Source organism: Rhinopithecus roxellana, chromosome 18, assembly GCF_007565055.1.
Source record: "Rhinopithecus roxellana isolate Shanxi Qingling chromosome 18, ASM756505v1, whole genome shotgun sequence".
NCBI lineage: Eukaryota > Metazoa > Chordata > Mammalia > Primates > Cercopithecidae > Rhinopithecus > Rhinopithecus roxellana.
The window spans coordinates 49,610,772-49,629,013 of NC_044566.1; the positions used below are offsets into that span (position 1 = coordinate 49,610,772).

General features: G+C 41.9%; 1 protein-coding gene across 1 annotated transcript in view; it reads right to left on the minus strand.

Moving 5' to 3' along the window:
• DNAJC15 (DnaJ heat shock protein family (Hsp40) member C15) overlaps positions 1-16,524 on the minus strand; it is an 87,115-nt gene extending 70,591 nt beyond the window's left edge. Inside the window, exon 1 of the mRNA XM_010368067.2 lies at positions 15,993-16,524. Within this exon, the coding sequence (XP_010366369.1) occupies positions 15,993-16,100 (108 nt within the window). The 5' untranslated portion in view covers positions 16,101-16,524. The remainder of the gene's footprint in view (positions 1-15,992) is intronic.
• Positions 16,525-18,242: the final 1,718 nt, after the last annotated feature.

Here is an 18,242-nt window from a genome sequence, read left to right on the forward strand (position 1 = left end):
TTTGTATTTTTAGTGGAGATGAGGTTTCACCATATTGGTCAGGCTGGTCTTGAACTCCTGACTTCAGGTGATCCACCTGCCTCGGCCTCCCAAAGTGCTGGGATTACAGGCTTGAGCCACTGTACCCAGCCAAATTTATCTCTTTCAAGTTTAAATAGTATCCTTAGTTTTGTTTTCTAACATTTGAAGGAAAGGGCCTTTTTCACCCAACCAACACCGTTTATCATTTTATTATTGTAGTGAAATTTCTTTTTTTTTTTTTTTGAGACAGAGCCTCGCTCTGTTGCTCAGGCTGGAATGCAGTGGCTGGATCTCAGATCACTGCAAGCTCTGCCTTCCGGGTTCACGTCATTCTCCTGCCTCAGCCTCCCGAGTAGCTGGGACTACAGGCGCCCGCCACCCCGCCTGGCTAATTTTTTATATTTTTTGGTAGAGACGGGGTTTCACCGTGTTAGCCAGGATGGTCTCGATCTCCTGACCTCGTGATCTGCCCGTCTCAGCCTCCCAAAGTGCTGGGATTACAGGCTTGCGTCACCGCGCCCGGCCTGTAGTGAAATTTTAGTAGAATTTTTTGGCCAATGAATTTCTAAAGTCCAGAATTAAGTTCTGAACTATTTTGCCTATGTCTTCAAATTACCCTTCCCGTGGTGTCCCCACCCGCCGACTGCTAGACACTCAATCACATACTTCTCCCCTCAATAAATTTACTTGTTGACCCTTTCTGGAAATTTTTCATTTCTGTTTGATTGCACGGAAAGGTGCATGCAAAAGCACACGCAGACTTCTAGGTACAGAAACACTATAATTTTATACAAAAAGATGTTTCTGTTTCATTTTCAATAGTTTCCACAGGATGTTTTGTTGACATTTCTGACTGTAATAATAAATTAAGTCAATGTCACAGAATCATAGAGTTGAAAAAAATGACAGAGAATATTAGTCAAAACCCACATTTTATGAGGAAGACACTGAGGGCCTGAGAAGTTACATGCTTGCAAACTGCAGCCACAATTATCAGTGTCTGCACCGGACTACAGCCCAGGGATCCTACTTCCAGACCACAGCTCATACCTTCAAGCAACAATCTGAAGTCACTCCCACACTCCCTTTAATGGATTATAAAAATTACTCAAGATTGGGCCGGGCGTGGCAGCTCATGCCTGTAATCCCAGCTCTTTGGGAGGCTGAGGCGGGGTGGCGGGTGGATCACGAGGTCAGGAGATCGAGATCATCCTGGCTAACACGGTGAAACCCGTCTCTACTGAAAATACAAAAAATTAGCTGGGCGAGGTGGCCTGTGCCTGCAGTCCCAGCTACTCGGGAAGCTGAGGCAGGAGAATGGCGTAAACCCGGGAGGCGGAGCTTGCAGTGAGCCAAGATGGCGCCACTGCACTCCCGCCTGGGCAACAGAGCGAGACTCGTCTCAAAAAAAAAAAAAAAAATTTGAATAGTTTGATAAGTATGAAAGTGGCATTACTAGTCTCTCTTTCAGGTTTTCTTCTGGATAGGGCCAGGTGACAATCTGTTATATCTCCAGTACACAGCCTGTTAATAACGAGAGGTATACATTTTGGCCAACAAATTGAAGTCTTACAAACTGTCAAAAGAATGGTTCAATGAACAATCTCCTGAACTGATGCTGGGAATACAAATTAGGACAATGTGTCTAGAGGTTACTTTCATCACAGGAGTCAACAACCTTAAATATACGAATGTCTTGAGGCTTAGTAACTACAATTCAAAAAATTTATCCTAAGAAAATAATCAGAAAAATCCATTAAAACATTTAAGAGAAAATTCATCAGTGTGTTTTATTTGTAATACAAAAAAAAAAAAAAAAAATGGAAACAATCTGACTATCCAACAATGGGGGAATCATTAAATAAATTAAGGCACGTGTAAAATACGGATCGACAATTAAATATATTATTGAGGAATGTTTAACAACCATATGTTAAGTACAGAATAAAAGCAGGCTATCAAAAAAGAACGTTTTCATTAAAACATAGTCTTGGAATCATCAGACTTTAGAATCAAAGAAATATGCGTTTTGGCTCCTTACTTGTCAGCTCCATGACCTGCCCAAGTTACATGACCTCTATGTGTTCCTTCATCTGTAAAATGAGGATGATGACTGTACCCAATTCCTTGGCTTGATACGAATTTTTGTAAGTTAGGTCATTCATATACATAAACTAGTATATTTAACATGGGATAAACAGTCAACAAATGGTAGCTATTACAATTACTATATATTACATAATCATTTCTTTTTAAAATCGGGGTAAAAATAAAGGTTATTTAAAAAAGAAAAATCTTAGGAAGATCTCACCTAGTGAGATGGGTTTAACAAGTTTTAACTTCAGAAGGCAGTTTAAAATAAACTGTCTACTGAACTGTCTACTTTAAAATAAACTTTTGAAATGAATTCTTCCTGACATTCTTCATAAGAACAACTACATTGATCTTTGGTGTCTCCCTTTTTATCCTTGCACTTAAATCTGCACCCTGATCATAAAAATGATCCCACCGCGTCTCTAGCTGGCCTCCTTCCTATCAAGTACTCCGACAAGCTTTTATTATACTGACTTTGAAGTCTCTGGCAAGAACCCCTCAAACTCTTTTTCAGCTTATATCTGATGTACACCTTATCTGCAACATTTTGTAGTTTTGCGTATTTCTTTTTGCTTGGGAAACCATCCCCTTTAATGAAAGCTACTTTTACTCCCTTAAAGCAAACCATTTTACTTTAAGGCAGTGGCTGCTACGGCCTGTCTGAAGCGGCCCCCACAAGGTCGCTACCTGCAGAGCGGAAGGTGCTGTGGGGGCTGGCCATTCAGCAGATCTGCCGGGAGCTGGGAACAGGCAGGAGGCTCCCCACCTACCAGCTCAGCAGGGTTGGAGCCAGTGCTCCTGGGCGCAGCTGCAGCTGCCCAGCTGCACTCTCAGGGGCCCAGGAAGCCCCCTGCCCCTGCAGGCTCATAAGTGCCTGCTCCCGCTCCCTGGTCTCTCCCCACTCCCGACATCCACCCAGTGTGGGGCAAAGTTGTGGCTAAGCTGAGGCTCTGTCTCAACCCAGCTGGGCATGCATGCACTAAGAGCGGGTGCTGACAGGCCAGCCCCCTGCCACTTCGGCCCCCTCTAGACTTCGGGCACAAGCCCGGGAGGGAGATCCGGCCGAGGGGCTGAGGGTAGCTTGGCACGGGCCTGTGGGCTCCCCGCAGCACCTAGAGCCAGGGTGCCGTGAAGGGCACGTTGGTGGCAGCAGGATGTTGTGAGGTTCCTGGGCAGGAAGGGTTGGGTCCCCGTGGAACCCCCCTCCTTGAAGCTAGGATTGGCCTGAAGCCTGGGGACCAGGCTGCCAGTTCTGGGTGAAGTCCACCAACCGGAGTATGAAGTTCATTGATGACCAATCGGCCAATTGGATGGTGCTTTTTCCAGGCCTGCCCATGGCCACCCACGGACCAATCAACAAGCAGTTCCTCCCTTCTGAGCACAGAAAACCCTGCAGACTCAGCCAGACACCCTTACAGGATGACCTGCCTGCAGACAGGAGCTACACACTCCGGTCTCCTTTCTGTTGAGGGCTGCACTGGGTGTGGTGGTGCGACCTGTATTCCCAAGCTACTCAGGAGGCTGAGGTCGGAGGACTGCTTGAGCCTGGAAGGCTGAAGTTGCAGTGAGCTGAGATTGCATCACTGCACTCCAGCCTGGATGACAGCAAGACCCTGTCCCAAAAAAAAAAAGAAAGAAAGAAACTGAAAAACATTTTGTCCAATCACAATAAAAAAAAAAATAACAAAATAAAATGGAATCTGGAAAAAAGTCTTCAGATAAGAAGGCAGACCTTTCAGAATCCAATTTTTAAAATGTAAAATTAAATTGGTACTTTGGACTGGACACAGTGGCTTACACATGTAATCCCAGCACTTTGAGAAGCAGAGGTGGGAGAATCCCTTGAGCCCAGGAGTTCAAGACCAGCCTGGGCAACACAGCAAAACCCCAGCTCTACAAAACATAAAAATAAAAGAATTAGCCAGGCATGATGGCACACTCCTGTGGTCCCAGCTCCTTGAGAAGCTGAAATGGGAGGATCACTTCAGCCTGGGAAATTGAGACTGCAGTGAGCTATGATCACGCCACTGTACACCACCAGCCTGGGAGACAGAGCAAGATGCTGTCTCAAAAGAAATAAAAGTTAAAAATTAAAAAAAAAATTGGTACTTTGAAAACAATTATTATTTACAAATCAATATGGAAATTATTCACAAACCACATAATACATATAGAAATCTCTTAAGTACTATATAGTAACGAAGTCCTTGAATTAAACTCTAACATCACTGCAGCTAGGCATTATTTGGGGAGGAAAGTGCAGTTTAAAGGACCATTCTTTTCCCCCTTGGTTTACTTCTCTTCAGTTCTAATGCCTACTATATAAAAACTAGTTTTTCAGTGTGGTGGTGACTGTTGAATTCTAGGTATTCCAAAAGTAAGTGAAAATCATTCTCCTGAAGACCATATTCAGTCCTTTAGAGGAATGAATATGCAATAATATTTTACCTTATACCCAGAGATAGGTTCTTTACTGTTCACTTGACCTGTACTAAGATTCTATAACAAACTTGAAATATAATGACAAATGGCAGAAAGGTTAATGAGTCTCTTTCTCTCTACTTCCTTTCACAATCCCCTAGCAGCACCCTCCCTCCATTAGCAGTCCCTAACACCAGATATTGAAAAACAAAAATAAAGCCCAAACCAAACACACACAAATGCGCTTTACTGAAGCTTAGGGAAAAATTTTACTATCCTTGATGGACTGAAAGCAGCAGCCATGTGTACCGAGACAAGGATATCTTTTACTCTCATCAGTTATATAGGGAAAAGACAAAGGAATTGGGGAAGATTTGGGTGGGAGGACAAAAATGGATTAGGATCTGAAGTTATGACCCAGAATGAAGCTCCCCATGAGATCAAATGTTATATACACTGGATTCATTGGAGAAATGCCTGATTTTAGGACTGTGGCAGGAAATACACAAAATGAGCCTAGAGCACCATGTAGTGCCAGAATGCAAGGAAGTGCTCAAAAAACCCCCCACAATGTTGGGGGTGTGTCAAAGGTACACAAGGGTCAACTAAAAGAGATCCCAGGTCGGGCGCGATGGCTCAAGCCTGTAATCCCAGCACTTTGGGAGGCCGAGGCGGGCGGATCATGAGGTCAGGAGATCGAGACCATCTTGGCTAACATGTTGAAACCCCGTCTCTACTAAAAATACAAAAAATTAGCCGGGCGTGGTGGCGGGCGCCTGTAGTCCCAGCTACTCGGAGGCTGAGGCGGGAGAATGGCGTGAACCCGGGAGGCGGAGCTTGCAGTGAGCCGAGATCGCACCACTGCACTCCAGCCTGGGCGACACAGCCAGACTCCGTCTCAAAAAAATAAAATAAAATAAAATAAAATAAAAGAGATCCCAATGGCCAAAGATAAAACAGCTTGAGCAACAAAATATAGTAGTGGATTATAATCCAAAGCATAAAATTAATATCCATGAAACCAAACTAATATAAATAAGTAATAAATGGGTATAAAAGGACAAATCTCCCACACAGAAGAATTCCAAATAATCTGACAGATTACACTTAAGGAGGGAGAGCATAACTCTCTATTCCTTAAATATGGGCTGCACAAAGTGACTTTCCTTCACAAAGTGCAGTATTCAAATAAAGTTTACAGTTAAGGAAACTCAAATACTACCGCATCAGATTAGATCAACATCAATTGCAATAAATACGTTTACAGTATGTACACTTCATATGATGTGATGAAAACGGCACTTCACTTTTCTTTCTTTTTTTTTTTTTTTTTCTGAGATGAAGTTTTGCTCTTGTTGCCCAGGCTGGAGTGCAATGGCATGATCTTGGCTCACTATAACCTCCACCTCCCAGGTTCAAGCAATTCTCCTGCCTCACCTTCCCAAGTAGCTGGGATTACAGGTACGTGCCACCATGCCCAGCTAATTTTTGTATGTTTAGTAGAGATGGGTTTTGCCATGTTGACCAGGCTGGTCTCGATCTCCTGACCTCAGGTGATCTACCTGCCTCGGCCTCCCAAAGTGCTGGGATTACAGGCATGAGCCACTGTGTCCAGCCTGGCACTTCACTTTTCTGATCTTCCTCCCAAAAACCTAAAACCCAGTCCAATCATGAGAAAAACATCTAAGAAATTCCAGTAGGGGGTATCCCACAAAATACCTAACCAGTATGCTTCAAACCTGTCAAGGTCATCAAAAATAAGGCAAGTCTGAAAAACTGTCACAGCCACAAGGAGCCAAAAGAGATGAGAAAACTAAATGTAATGTGGTACCTGGTTGAGATCTTGGAACAGAAAAAGGACATCAGCTAAAAAGCATGGGAATCTGAATCAAATATGACTCGGGTTAATAATAATGTATCAATATTGGTTTATTTTATTTTTTTTCCAATTGGGTCTCATTCTGTCACCCAGGCTGCAGTGCAGTGGTATGATCATAATTCACTGTAACCTTGAACTCCTGGGTTCAACTGATCCTACCACCTCAGCCTCACAAGAAACTAAGACTACTGGCATATGCCACCACAAGTGACTAATTTTTTAAGTTTTCTGTAGAAATGGGGTCTCACTAGATTGTCTTGATGTGGTTTCGATCTGTGTCCCTGAGCAAATCTCACTTTCAACTGTAATGCCCAATGTGGGAGGTGGAGCTGGTGGGAGGTGACTGGGTCATGGCGGCAATTTCTCATGGGTGGTTTAGCACGATCCCCTTGGTGCTATTCCTGTGATAGTGAGTTCTTTAGAGTGCGGTGGTGCGACCTGGGTTCACTGCAGCCTCCACCTCCCGGGTTCAAGGTATTCTCCTGCCTCAAGCCTCCTGAGTAGCTGGGTCTACAGGTGTGCGCCACCACACCCGGCTAATTTTTGTATTTTTTAGTAAAAGTGGGGTTTCGCCATCTTGACCAGGCTGGTCTTGAACTCCTGGCCTCAAGTGATCTGCCCGCCTTGGCCTCCCAAAGTGCCAGGATTACGAGTGTGAGCCACCATGCCTGGCAACAGTACTTATTTCATCCCCAATAGCATGGAAATTATATTCCAAGAACATAAGACAGTGCAAATGGAATTACTCAAAATAATACTCTATTTCCCTTACACTGTGGATTAAGGGAATACTTAGCATTTCAAAAAGTTTTTTCTAACACTGCTTTAAGGAGACTGTGCTTTCAAATTTCTCAGTATCAGTGGAATTCAAAATACAGCTGAAAACAGATGTGTTGGTCCCAGGCCTAGCTGCATTCACCGATCAATTCCTTGGCTACTCTCTGTACTGTTAGAAGAGCTAAGTCCTACAGGCTCTTGTGTCAGCTGGCTCCCAGTAGAGTCAGACCAATGGGATGCGACAGTGAAAGACTGGACAGTGAAAACAAGGAAGAAACCACGGCATTACCGCCCCTTCCTCTCCGTCTTTAGCAACTGCTCCAGCAGCAGCAGTGGCTCCAGTTCCCCCTAAGCAGACATCCATGGTTCCAATTAATGCAGAGTAGTTTTGAAAAACACCAACTCCTCCCTTTGGCCCTATAGCTCTAGGAGTGCTACTGGTTCCTTGCTGTTCCCAATCTCTGGATTGCTTCACTATCCTGTTTCGCTTCTCAACAACTCCATTAGCTATGAAACCAATTCCTGGAATTACATTTCCCTTGTTTTACATATTTAAGTTATATGTTTTCCTAGTTAGACCTTGACTGACATAATTAGAAAAGTTTAAGGGGAAAGAGAAACAAAGAGAATATTCTGAATAAGAGCAGAGGCAAGCACAGTACCTCTGGGATTCATCTACTTCTCAAATGTGTGACCTTGCACAAATTATTTCAGTGCTTTAAGCCTCAATTTATTTGTCTACAAGTAGAGGGTTATAATAGTAATAGTATCTATACCTCCTAGGGTTACTATATAGACTAAATGAGCTCATGCATTTAAAACATTAGCATAAGGCCTGGCACAAAACACTTCAGCTATCATCACTATTACTGCTGCCATCATCTCCTCCTCTATACTCCCAGAGTACTGCCCACCGTAATGTATGTGATTCTCCTGAAGGCCTCCACTGATCATACAACTCCTACAAAACTAACTGCCTACCAATTTGGTCCACATTCCTTAACCTGCCATTTGGAGCTATCTACAGTCGTAACCCAACCTACCTTTCCTTATTTTTCTCCCTTGATATAACCCACATTTTAGAAAAACTTGTTTTTCTCTTTCTGGTTTCTTTTGAAAAATCAAATGTCTGGTAATAATGGTTTATTCCAATGATCTGCCTCCTTTAGAAAAGCAAGTGCTCTCTCATTTTGCTAGAATCATCACTCATGTAATACAATACCATTTAACCCAGTCATCCCCTCACTTGTTTCTGCTACCTGCCTAGCCCCTTTAAGCATCTGAACTTGCTACCTCTGCCTAAGATTTTTTTATCTTTTTAACTTAACTCATATTCTTCCCTTTTCTCATTCCCTTTTCTCAATGTTCAACTCATTCAACTCACTTTTCACAAAGTTTTCTGATTCCCCAAATAAGAAACAATGGCTCATTCCTATGAAATCAAGCAGTTTATCCATATATCTCTCTTACGACACACCTATGCCTTAGTCTTTCATTCACTTATCCTCGAAAAGACATTTACTAAGTATCTGCAACCTATCCCATACTGTGATTGACCCTAGAAGTCATTCTCAAAAGTGCATCAGACAGGATCTCCGCTGCGGGGGAGTTCCCAGTCTAGGAGTCTAGGTTTAGTTTCTGGTCAAATCCCTTGAGGAGAAAATGCATATTTGATTAATCTTTGTATCCACTATAGCACTTAGGCTCAGAACCTTACCTAATAATGTATGACTCCATAAATAGTGTTAAATGGATGAATAAATAAATGAACAAAAATATGACAGCACTTAGAGAGCCTGTCTTTAATTGGGCATTTAAATTTGATCCAAATTTGCCTCCTAGAGCAACTGTTTTCATAAAGTTTTACTGGAACATGGCCACATTTATTTATTGTCTATATGTTCACTCTACAACAGTGTAGTTGTGATAGAGGCTATATGGTCTGCAGAGCCTGAAATGTTTACTATGTAACCCTTTACAAATTAAGTTTGCTATCCTCTGCCCTTGAGGGTGGCAATCCTGGTTTATCTATATCCTCCCCATACACACTTAGTTTATAGCGTCCATATATTTGGTGTTACCCAAAAATCTATTAAAATGAATTTAATTGACAAATTAAAAACAGAACCTATTTTCTTTTAAAAACAGAACCTATTTCTAAGTTGGAGACTGCCTGTGTTATTGGAAATATTAATAAGCAATGATCAAAACTTGAAAAAGCACATCAGAAGTCAGAGTATTACACGTACTCTGATTACACACATATTTATTAGATGCTTACATTTTAGGCCTCTCTTGACTATTACAAAAGTCAAAGAGGCATAGTCTCATTTATCTTATTCTTTTTTTAATTCCTTAAGGCTGTCCGTTCATCACTCTGTAACATTTCCCTAATCTACTTATCTCCAAGCTAGTTGGTTTCATTTGTTTGTTAATTTAATAATTCAACAAAAATTTATGAGGCAGAGCAATCATATGCCTGGTACTATGTTGGGAACTGAATGAGTATTCTTAAAACTTCATCCCCATCTATAAAGAATATCTAATTTTAGTTAAAAAGGCATATTTCAAAGAGAAGAAACATTATCTAAATAATGGCAGCAAATCAACAAATGGACCGTGTCAGGTATCTGGTACCACTACCTGGTTTCAAATATCCACTAGAAAGTCAAAATAACAACAACAATTAAAAAAAAAAAAAAAAAAAAAAAAAACAGAAAAATTACTTCAAACGTTCCACTACCATGAATCAAAAAATTTCTGGAAACTGGGAAAACAGATCACTCCATCATAGCTGCTACAGCTGAGGGGGGAAAACAAGGCATCAAAATTTTTTACAAATTCCCTGAGGCATTTTATTCTCTTAAACAACATAAGCAGTAAATTACCTTTTAGATAAATATAAATTGCCTGAAAGTGTTATAAAATGCTAAATCTTCCATTTTGAGACTGAAAATTTGAGTCCAAGAAAAACAATAGTTGTACCAGAGGGAAATGAAGAAGAAAAAAAAGTATTCTTCCTCCTCACAAGAGGGGTGGTAGTTGTGATGGAGACAGGAAAGACGGAGACTATTCACTCATTCAAAAAATACTTACTTAGCTTTTACCACATAAACATTTATTTGGCATGTGCCAGGACTTACGCTAAGTTCTGGGGAAAGAGCAGTGAGCAAGACAGACACACACCCTTGCTCTCCCTTAGAGGTTAACATGTAAGAGGACTCTACAAGGAAAAAATACAGGTGTCCATATGATATTAAAATCAAATATCCATGTTTATTTATTAAGTTGCTCAATAATAACAGAATAGCTATTTCGTAGACAAACAATTAAATAACTATCATGTGCCAATTACAATGCCAATCACAGATACAGTGTTTTCCCTGAGGACTTCACACCATAGGTGCTTATACTAATATAAATTATTTTGATGTATCTTAATAAACTATAATAAAAACTTGTGCAACTTCCTAAGGAAACACAGTATAAAACAATTTTCTTCTACTAGGCAAGGGGAACTGGGGTCAGGGAAGGCTTCACATTGGAAGTGTCTTAAAAAAAAAAAAAAAGAATATGAGTTAGCCAGGAAAAGAATTTCAGAGAGAAGAGAAAGCTCTATTAAAGTCACAAAACCATAAAATTTCATGAAGGAAACTTAATGTAACTATAGTACAGGGTACAGTGCAATGGAGGGGATGAGAATGTGGCTGGATATGTCATTTGAGGATCAGTACATGAAGAGTACTGTATAAGATCCTGAGAAAGGTTTAGATCGTGTTAAACTCATAAAAAGGGACTTTGGGAGGCCGAGACGGGCGGATCACGAGGTCAGGAGATCGAGACCATCCTGGCTAATACGCTGAAACCCCGTCTCTACTAAAAAATACAAAAAAACTAGCCGGGCGACGAGGCGGGCGCCTGTAGTCCCAGCTACTCGGGAGGCTGAGACAGGAGAATGGCGTGAACCCGGGAGGCGGAGCTTGCAGTGAGCTGAGAGCCGGCCACAGCACTCCAGCCTGGGCCGCAGAGCAAAACTCCGTCTCAAAAAAAAAAAAAAAAAAAAAAAAGGGACGGTATCATTAACAAGTCTGTATTGCAGAAAAATAACTGATGGCAGTGTGAAGTTTAGAAAGCATACAATGCCAGAAGCAAAGAGACTTGTTTTTAAAGGCGATCACTACAGGCCAGAGTAGAGATGATAAAGACTAAGAGAATAGCAAGGGAAGGAATAGCAAGAAAACAATTACAGATATGAGGCTAAGTGACTGATGAACTGAATGGTGGAGGTAAAGGAGAAAGTGGAGTTGATGATGGCACTAGTCAAGAAAGGGGAAAGAAGAGGAGAATCAGCCTGTTCAGGGAAGACTATAATGAGCTACATTTTAAATAAGCTGAATTTTCTATTTTTGCTTATGGTTCTCACTGGTAGACATCTGGAAATTCTTACTGACTCCATTCACTAAAAGAAAAGTTCTTCTCATTTCTTCCCATTCAAGAATAACATTCATTCATTCAACAATTTCTTTTTGGAATGTTTACCACACATCAGGCACCATTATAAATGCTAGAAATACATATCAGAGAACAAATAAAGTCCCTGTCCATGAAATTTAACATTCTAGCCTTCTACTATGGTGTAAAAAACGGTGGGGAAGAATCAGTTAGGCTGGGTGCGGTGACTCATCCCTAAAATCCCAGCACTTTGGGAGGCTGAGGAGGGTGGATCACTTGAGGTAAGGAGTGTGAGACCAGCCTGGCAGACATGGTGAAACCCCATCTCTACTGAAAATACAAATATTAGCTGGGCGTGGTAGCAGGCGCCTGTGGTCCCAGCTACTTGGGAGGCTGACGCAGAAGACTCAGGTGAACCTGTGAGGCGGAGGCTGCAGTGAGCCAAGATCCCGCCATTGCGCTCCAGCCTGGGCAACAGAGCGAGACTTCATCTCAAAAAAAAAAAAAAAAGTGAAAAATATAGGTATACAGTACATAATCCATGTGATTGATTACCAATGTAAGCTTCAAAGTATTGTTAAAGCATGTTTTAAAACATGTTATCATTACAAAATAGTAAAAGTACTGTCTTATTTTTGGAAATGAATGCCTGAAAATATGTGTGTTTGACAGGTTTTAGTTTTCACATATCAGGATTGTTTATAACGAAACATGCATGTGTCTAGTTTTTTTACACGTTACACTATCCTAATAATAACAACAGTTGTGAGGGTGGGAGGAGAGCATCAGGAAGAACAGCTAATGTATGCTGGGCTTAATACCTAGGTGATGAGACGATCTGTGCAGCAAACCACCACGGCACACATTGACCTGTGTAACAAACCTGCACATCTAGCACATGTACCCCTGAACTTAAAAACTGAAGAAAAATAAAAATAATAGGAGTTACAGTTTTCAGGAAAGTAATGAAACTAACTGACTACCATTTCATACAAACTGAGTTTTGTTCAAACTGCTTTAAAATTTGATAATAATCTCCTCTTAAAGTTTCTTTTCTACTTTTCCATGAGAAACAGCTTTGCTAGTGCAAAGTTTGATCACGACTTCTATTAAACCATTAATTGTAAAATGCTATTTTATTCAAGATGCTACATAGATATTTTGCCTATTTTTAAAAATTATTTTAATCTTTTAAATAGGCTACTGAACACTAGTTCTTAGTTTCAAAAGGGAAGCTTACCTAAGAAAAAGTTATTTAATAAATATGACAAGATATATTTATTTCTTTTTGATTTTTCTTTTTAGAGAGACAGGGGTCTCACTATGTTGCCCAGCCTGGGTCACGAACCCCTGGGCTCAAGTAATCCTTCCACCTGACCTTCCCAAATTGCTAGAATTACAGGCATGAGCCACCATGCCCAGCCCAAGAAGATATATTTCATAAACCTTAAAATGAATTACATTTATAAAATAGCGTGCAAGTTTTTTTCTTTAACTCATTGACAAACATTATTTTCTATTTTCAATAAGATTACCAAATATGCCCCACACCTAGGCCATTTTTTTCCTTTCCTAATATTTACCTTTTGTCAGCTTCTCACTGCTTTTAGTACTTCCAAGTTGCCTAAAGTTGTGATCAACAATCTTCTGCTTCATTATTTGTCATTGCCTGGACCAGGAACTCCCAAAAGAAGCAGAACAATCCCTAAGGGACATTCTGAAAGTACATGAGGCCCTGTTTGGTTGCACAATAATTTGAATAGAAAGGAGGGTATTTGGTGGATGGGGGACTATTGATCCTAAGAAGTCCTAAAATACATGAGACAATCCTGTATAACAAAGAACTGTTTGCATCCCTCAATTTTAAAAGATTAAGTAGGGAGGGGGGAGGGATTGCATTAGGAGTTATACCTGATATAAATGACGAATTGATGGGTGCTGAAGAGTTGATGGGTGCAGCACACCAACAGCCACAAGTATACATATGTAACAAACCTGCACGTTATGCACATGTACCCTAGAACTTAAAGTATAATAATAAAAAAAAATCAGAATGAAAAAATAAAATAAAATAAAAGATTAAGTAGGTGAAAAGTTTATGATAATCTTAGTCCAGAACTTTATTATATATAAATATGTCATTATTACACTGTTTTAATACAGACTGAATCTTCCACAAGTGCAAGTGCCATGTAAATTGAGGGAGATTCCACTCTTTTGTTCAAATTTTTACCAGAAATAGTTCGCCATTTAGGAAAAATAAGTTTGTAAAGAACGATGGTCCTTCTGCTATTTGAAGAGCCAATATAATACATTTGATAAACAATTTGCATTGGTAGCTGTCACACACACAGTGATTCTATGAATTGGTGCAATATGCCAGCAACTAATAATTACTCATTATGTTTTCTAATGTAGTAATGTCTAAGTATTTACATATTTAAATTGTAGACATGTTAACATGTTATTTTCTTTTTTTTTTTTTGAGACAAAGTCTTGCTCCATCGCCCAGGCTGGAGTGCAGTGGCGTAATCTCCGCTCACTGCAACCTCTGCCCCCTGCAACCTCTGCCCTCCAGGTTCAAGCAGTTCTGCCTCAGCCTCCCTAGTAGCTGGAATTACAGACATGTGTTACCACGCCCAAATAATTTTTGTATTTTTAGTGGAGACAGGGTTTTGCCCTGTTGGCCAGGCTGGTCTCGAACTCCTGACCTCAAGTGATCCGCCCGCCTCAGCCTCCCAAAGTGCTGGGATTATAGGAGCGAGACACCGCACGCAGCCTGTAGACATGTTTTCTAATAAAATATTTCACCTTTATGTCTCAAAGCATTATATTGATTATTAAAAGTTATGTTTATAGGTAGATTATATTGTCTATGAATCTGACTTCAGGATTTCAGGATATTACAGGACACAGACAGTTTCAGAATCACTGGACTACACTTTAGCCTTCATGTACCTGGACTACTAAAGATGCTTCCTATCTGATACTCTGGATTCTGTAAACTCTCTCCTCTTCCAAGTAAAAATACCTACAGATGTAAAAATCACCAATATTAGTTCTATCTTCCAATTACCACAGCTCCCAACTACCTTGAAAGCCTGATACTGGCTTTCAGTTTTTACAATTCTCCACAAAACGATCACTTCTGCCTAATCTTGTTCAGCTATATCATACACTGAATACTATATCCAGAAATCCGTATTTCTAAGGAGTCAGCAAGTCATAACGGAAAAGGTGTAGCATTTGGAATCGTAGATCTGCCACTTACCAGGGATGATCCTGGACACGTTAATTAAAACTTTCTAAATCTCTATTGCCTCTTTTTTTTTTTTTCCTTTGTTGGAGACAGGGTCTAGCTCTGTCTCTCAGGCTGAAGTGCAGTGGCGAAATCATAGCTCACTATAACCTCAAACTCCTGGGCTCAAGTGATCCTCCAGACCCAGCCTCCCAAGTAGCTAGGACTACAGGCTCACACCACGACGCCCAGCTGATATTTTTCATTTTTCTTTTGCAGAGATGGCGTCTCCTATGTTGTACAGGCTGGCCTCCAACTCATGGTCTCAAGTGATCCTCCTGCCTGGCCTTCCTAAAGCGCTGGGATTACAAGCCTAAACCACCACTTGGACAATTTTTCATATTGAATGTTGAAATATTACCGTGCAACTGTGCATGTATCAGGTTAAAGATAATACATCGTTAAAATTAAACCCATCTGTTTCTCTTCGCTTAACATGGCTACAGAAAACGTAAAAATACGTATGTGGCTCACAATATGTTTCTGTTGGACACTTCTCTGTTAGACCCTTCCTTTTTCCACCTCCACGGTTCATCCTGAATACACCACTTGCAGTTTCCAACAGAGCCCTGTTTCTGTGCCGTAGACTTTGGAGATACTACTCCTGGTACCTGAAACACTTTTTCCCCTTCTCTTTGCTGAATGAACTGCTTTTATTCATTAAGATCTTCATTTTTAACTACAGCTTTCTCCAAGAAGCGTCCCTGATCCCACCACGTCCCCTGCAAAACGGTATTAGTGCCTCCTATGAGATAGGAAAATCCACATACAGCACTTACACTGTATTTGCAATTGCCTATTTTCTGGTTTGTGTCCCAGACAAGACTGGAAGCTCCTTGAGGAGACAGATCCTCAGAACTGCTCCGTCTTCCACGCCCAATCGTCAAAGCCAAGCACAAGGCGGTCTCTCCACTGAACAAATGAGCGTTAGGGCACAGACAGTGAGCGAATACGGGGGAGTACAAAGGTTCAAAGGTGAGGCGGTAGAGAGGGCTGAAGCAGAAACTACAAGGGAGCCAGAGAGGGGTGGAGACCGCTGGCAGCACTCACCAGTCCCTGCTGGTCGACGTCGGCGTCGGGTCGTTTGGCCGAGGGCTGCAAATACTCAGCGTAACGCAACCCCTCGCCAACTGGGGCGATGACACCACGGGCAGCCATGGCAATGCGGCCCGGAGACGCAAGGCGCCGCGGCGATGACTACGAGGCGGCCTTAGGGACAAACTAGTTAGCGCGGTTTCTTCTCGCAGCTCCACTGCACTCTGCGCTCCCTGTGCTATTAAAGGCAAGGGTCCCAGAAGCTACCCTTCTCACCCGAGCTGGGCAATGTGTCCCGTGCAAGCTCGGGGTCAGATTCCGAAAAGAGCCAAGGGCACTGGGACGTTTTCGAATCACACTCGCAGGCGCAGAGCCAACGCCGACCCTCAGGGAGCATTATATACTTGGGCCTGGCCCCTCCCCAGGCCTCCCTAAGGGACTGGGCTTAAGCCCTGTGATCTGATGTTGGTCGAATCAGATGCCTGCCCATTAAGCTCGGAGTCTAGCTCTAGTGCCTGAGGGTGGGCTTGCTTGAGCTTTCCTGACCCCCTTCCGGGCAGCCTTTCTTCCTACCCTCAACTACTGTTCGCACTTCTGTTTAATGCCACAGTTCTCCCACCCCAGGAGAGAAATTGAAGAGACAATTTGCTTACACCACCCCCAAGTAAATGGCTGTATTTAAGGTGAAATTACACAGAAGAAACTTGTGGCCCGGCGCGGTGGCTCACGCTGTAATCTCGGCACTTTGGGAGGCCGAGGCAGGTGAATCACAATAGGCCAGGAGTTTGAGACCAACTTGGCCGACAAGGTGAAATCAAGGCTCTACTAAAAATACAAAGGTTAGCCAGGTGTGGTGGCGCGTCCTTGTAATCCCAGCTACTCAGGAGCCTGAGCAGGGAAAGAAAGTTGTAAGCAAGTCTGTAAATCTTACTCTCCCTCAAATGAGTTTGTGCTGATTTGTATATATAAAAGCTCATTTTATTATTAAGCTTTTTTTTTTTTTTTTTTTTTTTTTTTTGAGACGGAGTCTCCTTCTGTTGCCCAGGCTGAATGCAGTGGCGCGATCTCCGGCTCACTGCAACCTCTGCCTCCCGAGTAGCTGGGATTAAAGGCACGTGCCGCCACACCTGGCTAATTTTTGTATTTTTAGTAGAGACGAGGTTTCACCGTGTTGGCCAGGCTGGTCTCAAACTCCTGATCTCAGGTGATCCGCCCGCCTCAGCCTCCCAAAATGCTGAGATTACAGGCATGAGTCACCGCGCCTGGCTTCCATCAAGCTTTTTAAAGCAAAAATTAACCAGCAGTTGAAGCTTATGGTGTTTTCCAACTCCTGTACCAACTTGGCAGCTCTTTTGCTCCTTATACCCTTTGCAGAATCAGTTGACAGGAAGAAAAATCTTTATTTTTGTTTTCTATTCCTGAATTTAAAGTTTTGAGGGTCTATTAATTTGTTCACTGAGTTAATATTATTAGCATGCCTAAGAAGTTAGGTCCTAGAAATTTACAATCTTGTAGGGAAGATAACACTGACACAGAATAATGATAATACATACCAGAACATGAACACATGCATTGCACAGCACTATAAAGAGAACTGGACTGGGAATGAAACCGCCATTGCAAAATTACAACCGAGAAAGAGATCTGGCCCAATCAACACCATCTTGCTTCTAACCTCCAAGCTGTCTTGTTCATTACTGGCCCTAGGCCAAACTAACTTTGGGAGGAATGTAATTCATAGTTTATAGTTTGAAACAAAGACGACAAAAGCCTTTTCCCAAAACAAACCTCCTTCTTGCCTGGGGACTAGACTGCCTTTTTAGGACTAACAAATTAGCCACAAGATTAGAAATTGGGATTTAGGAGTCATGCAGCTGGAGGCTACAAGATTCTGACCCTCCCCAAATTGCTGCTGGAGCTAACATCACTATTGTAAAAACTACCACCAGTGCTTGAGATATTTTGCAGGCCCTGCACTTGATGCATCAGCTGGCATTGCCCAGATCAATAAACTGGCTCATTTGATCTCGTGGCCCCCACTCAGGAACTGATACCGCAAGAAGACAACTTGGACTGCCTATGATTTCATCTTTGACTTGGTCAATTAGCACTCCCAACTCACTGGCTTCCCCCTACCCACCAAGTTGTCCTTAAAAATTCTGATCCCAGCCAGGCGCAGTGGCTCACGCCTGTAATCCCAGCACTTTGGGAGGCCGAGGCGGGTGGATCATGAGGTCAAGAGATTGAGACAATCCTGGGCAACAT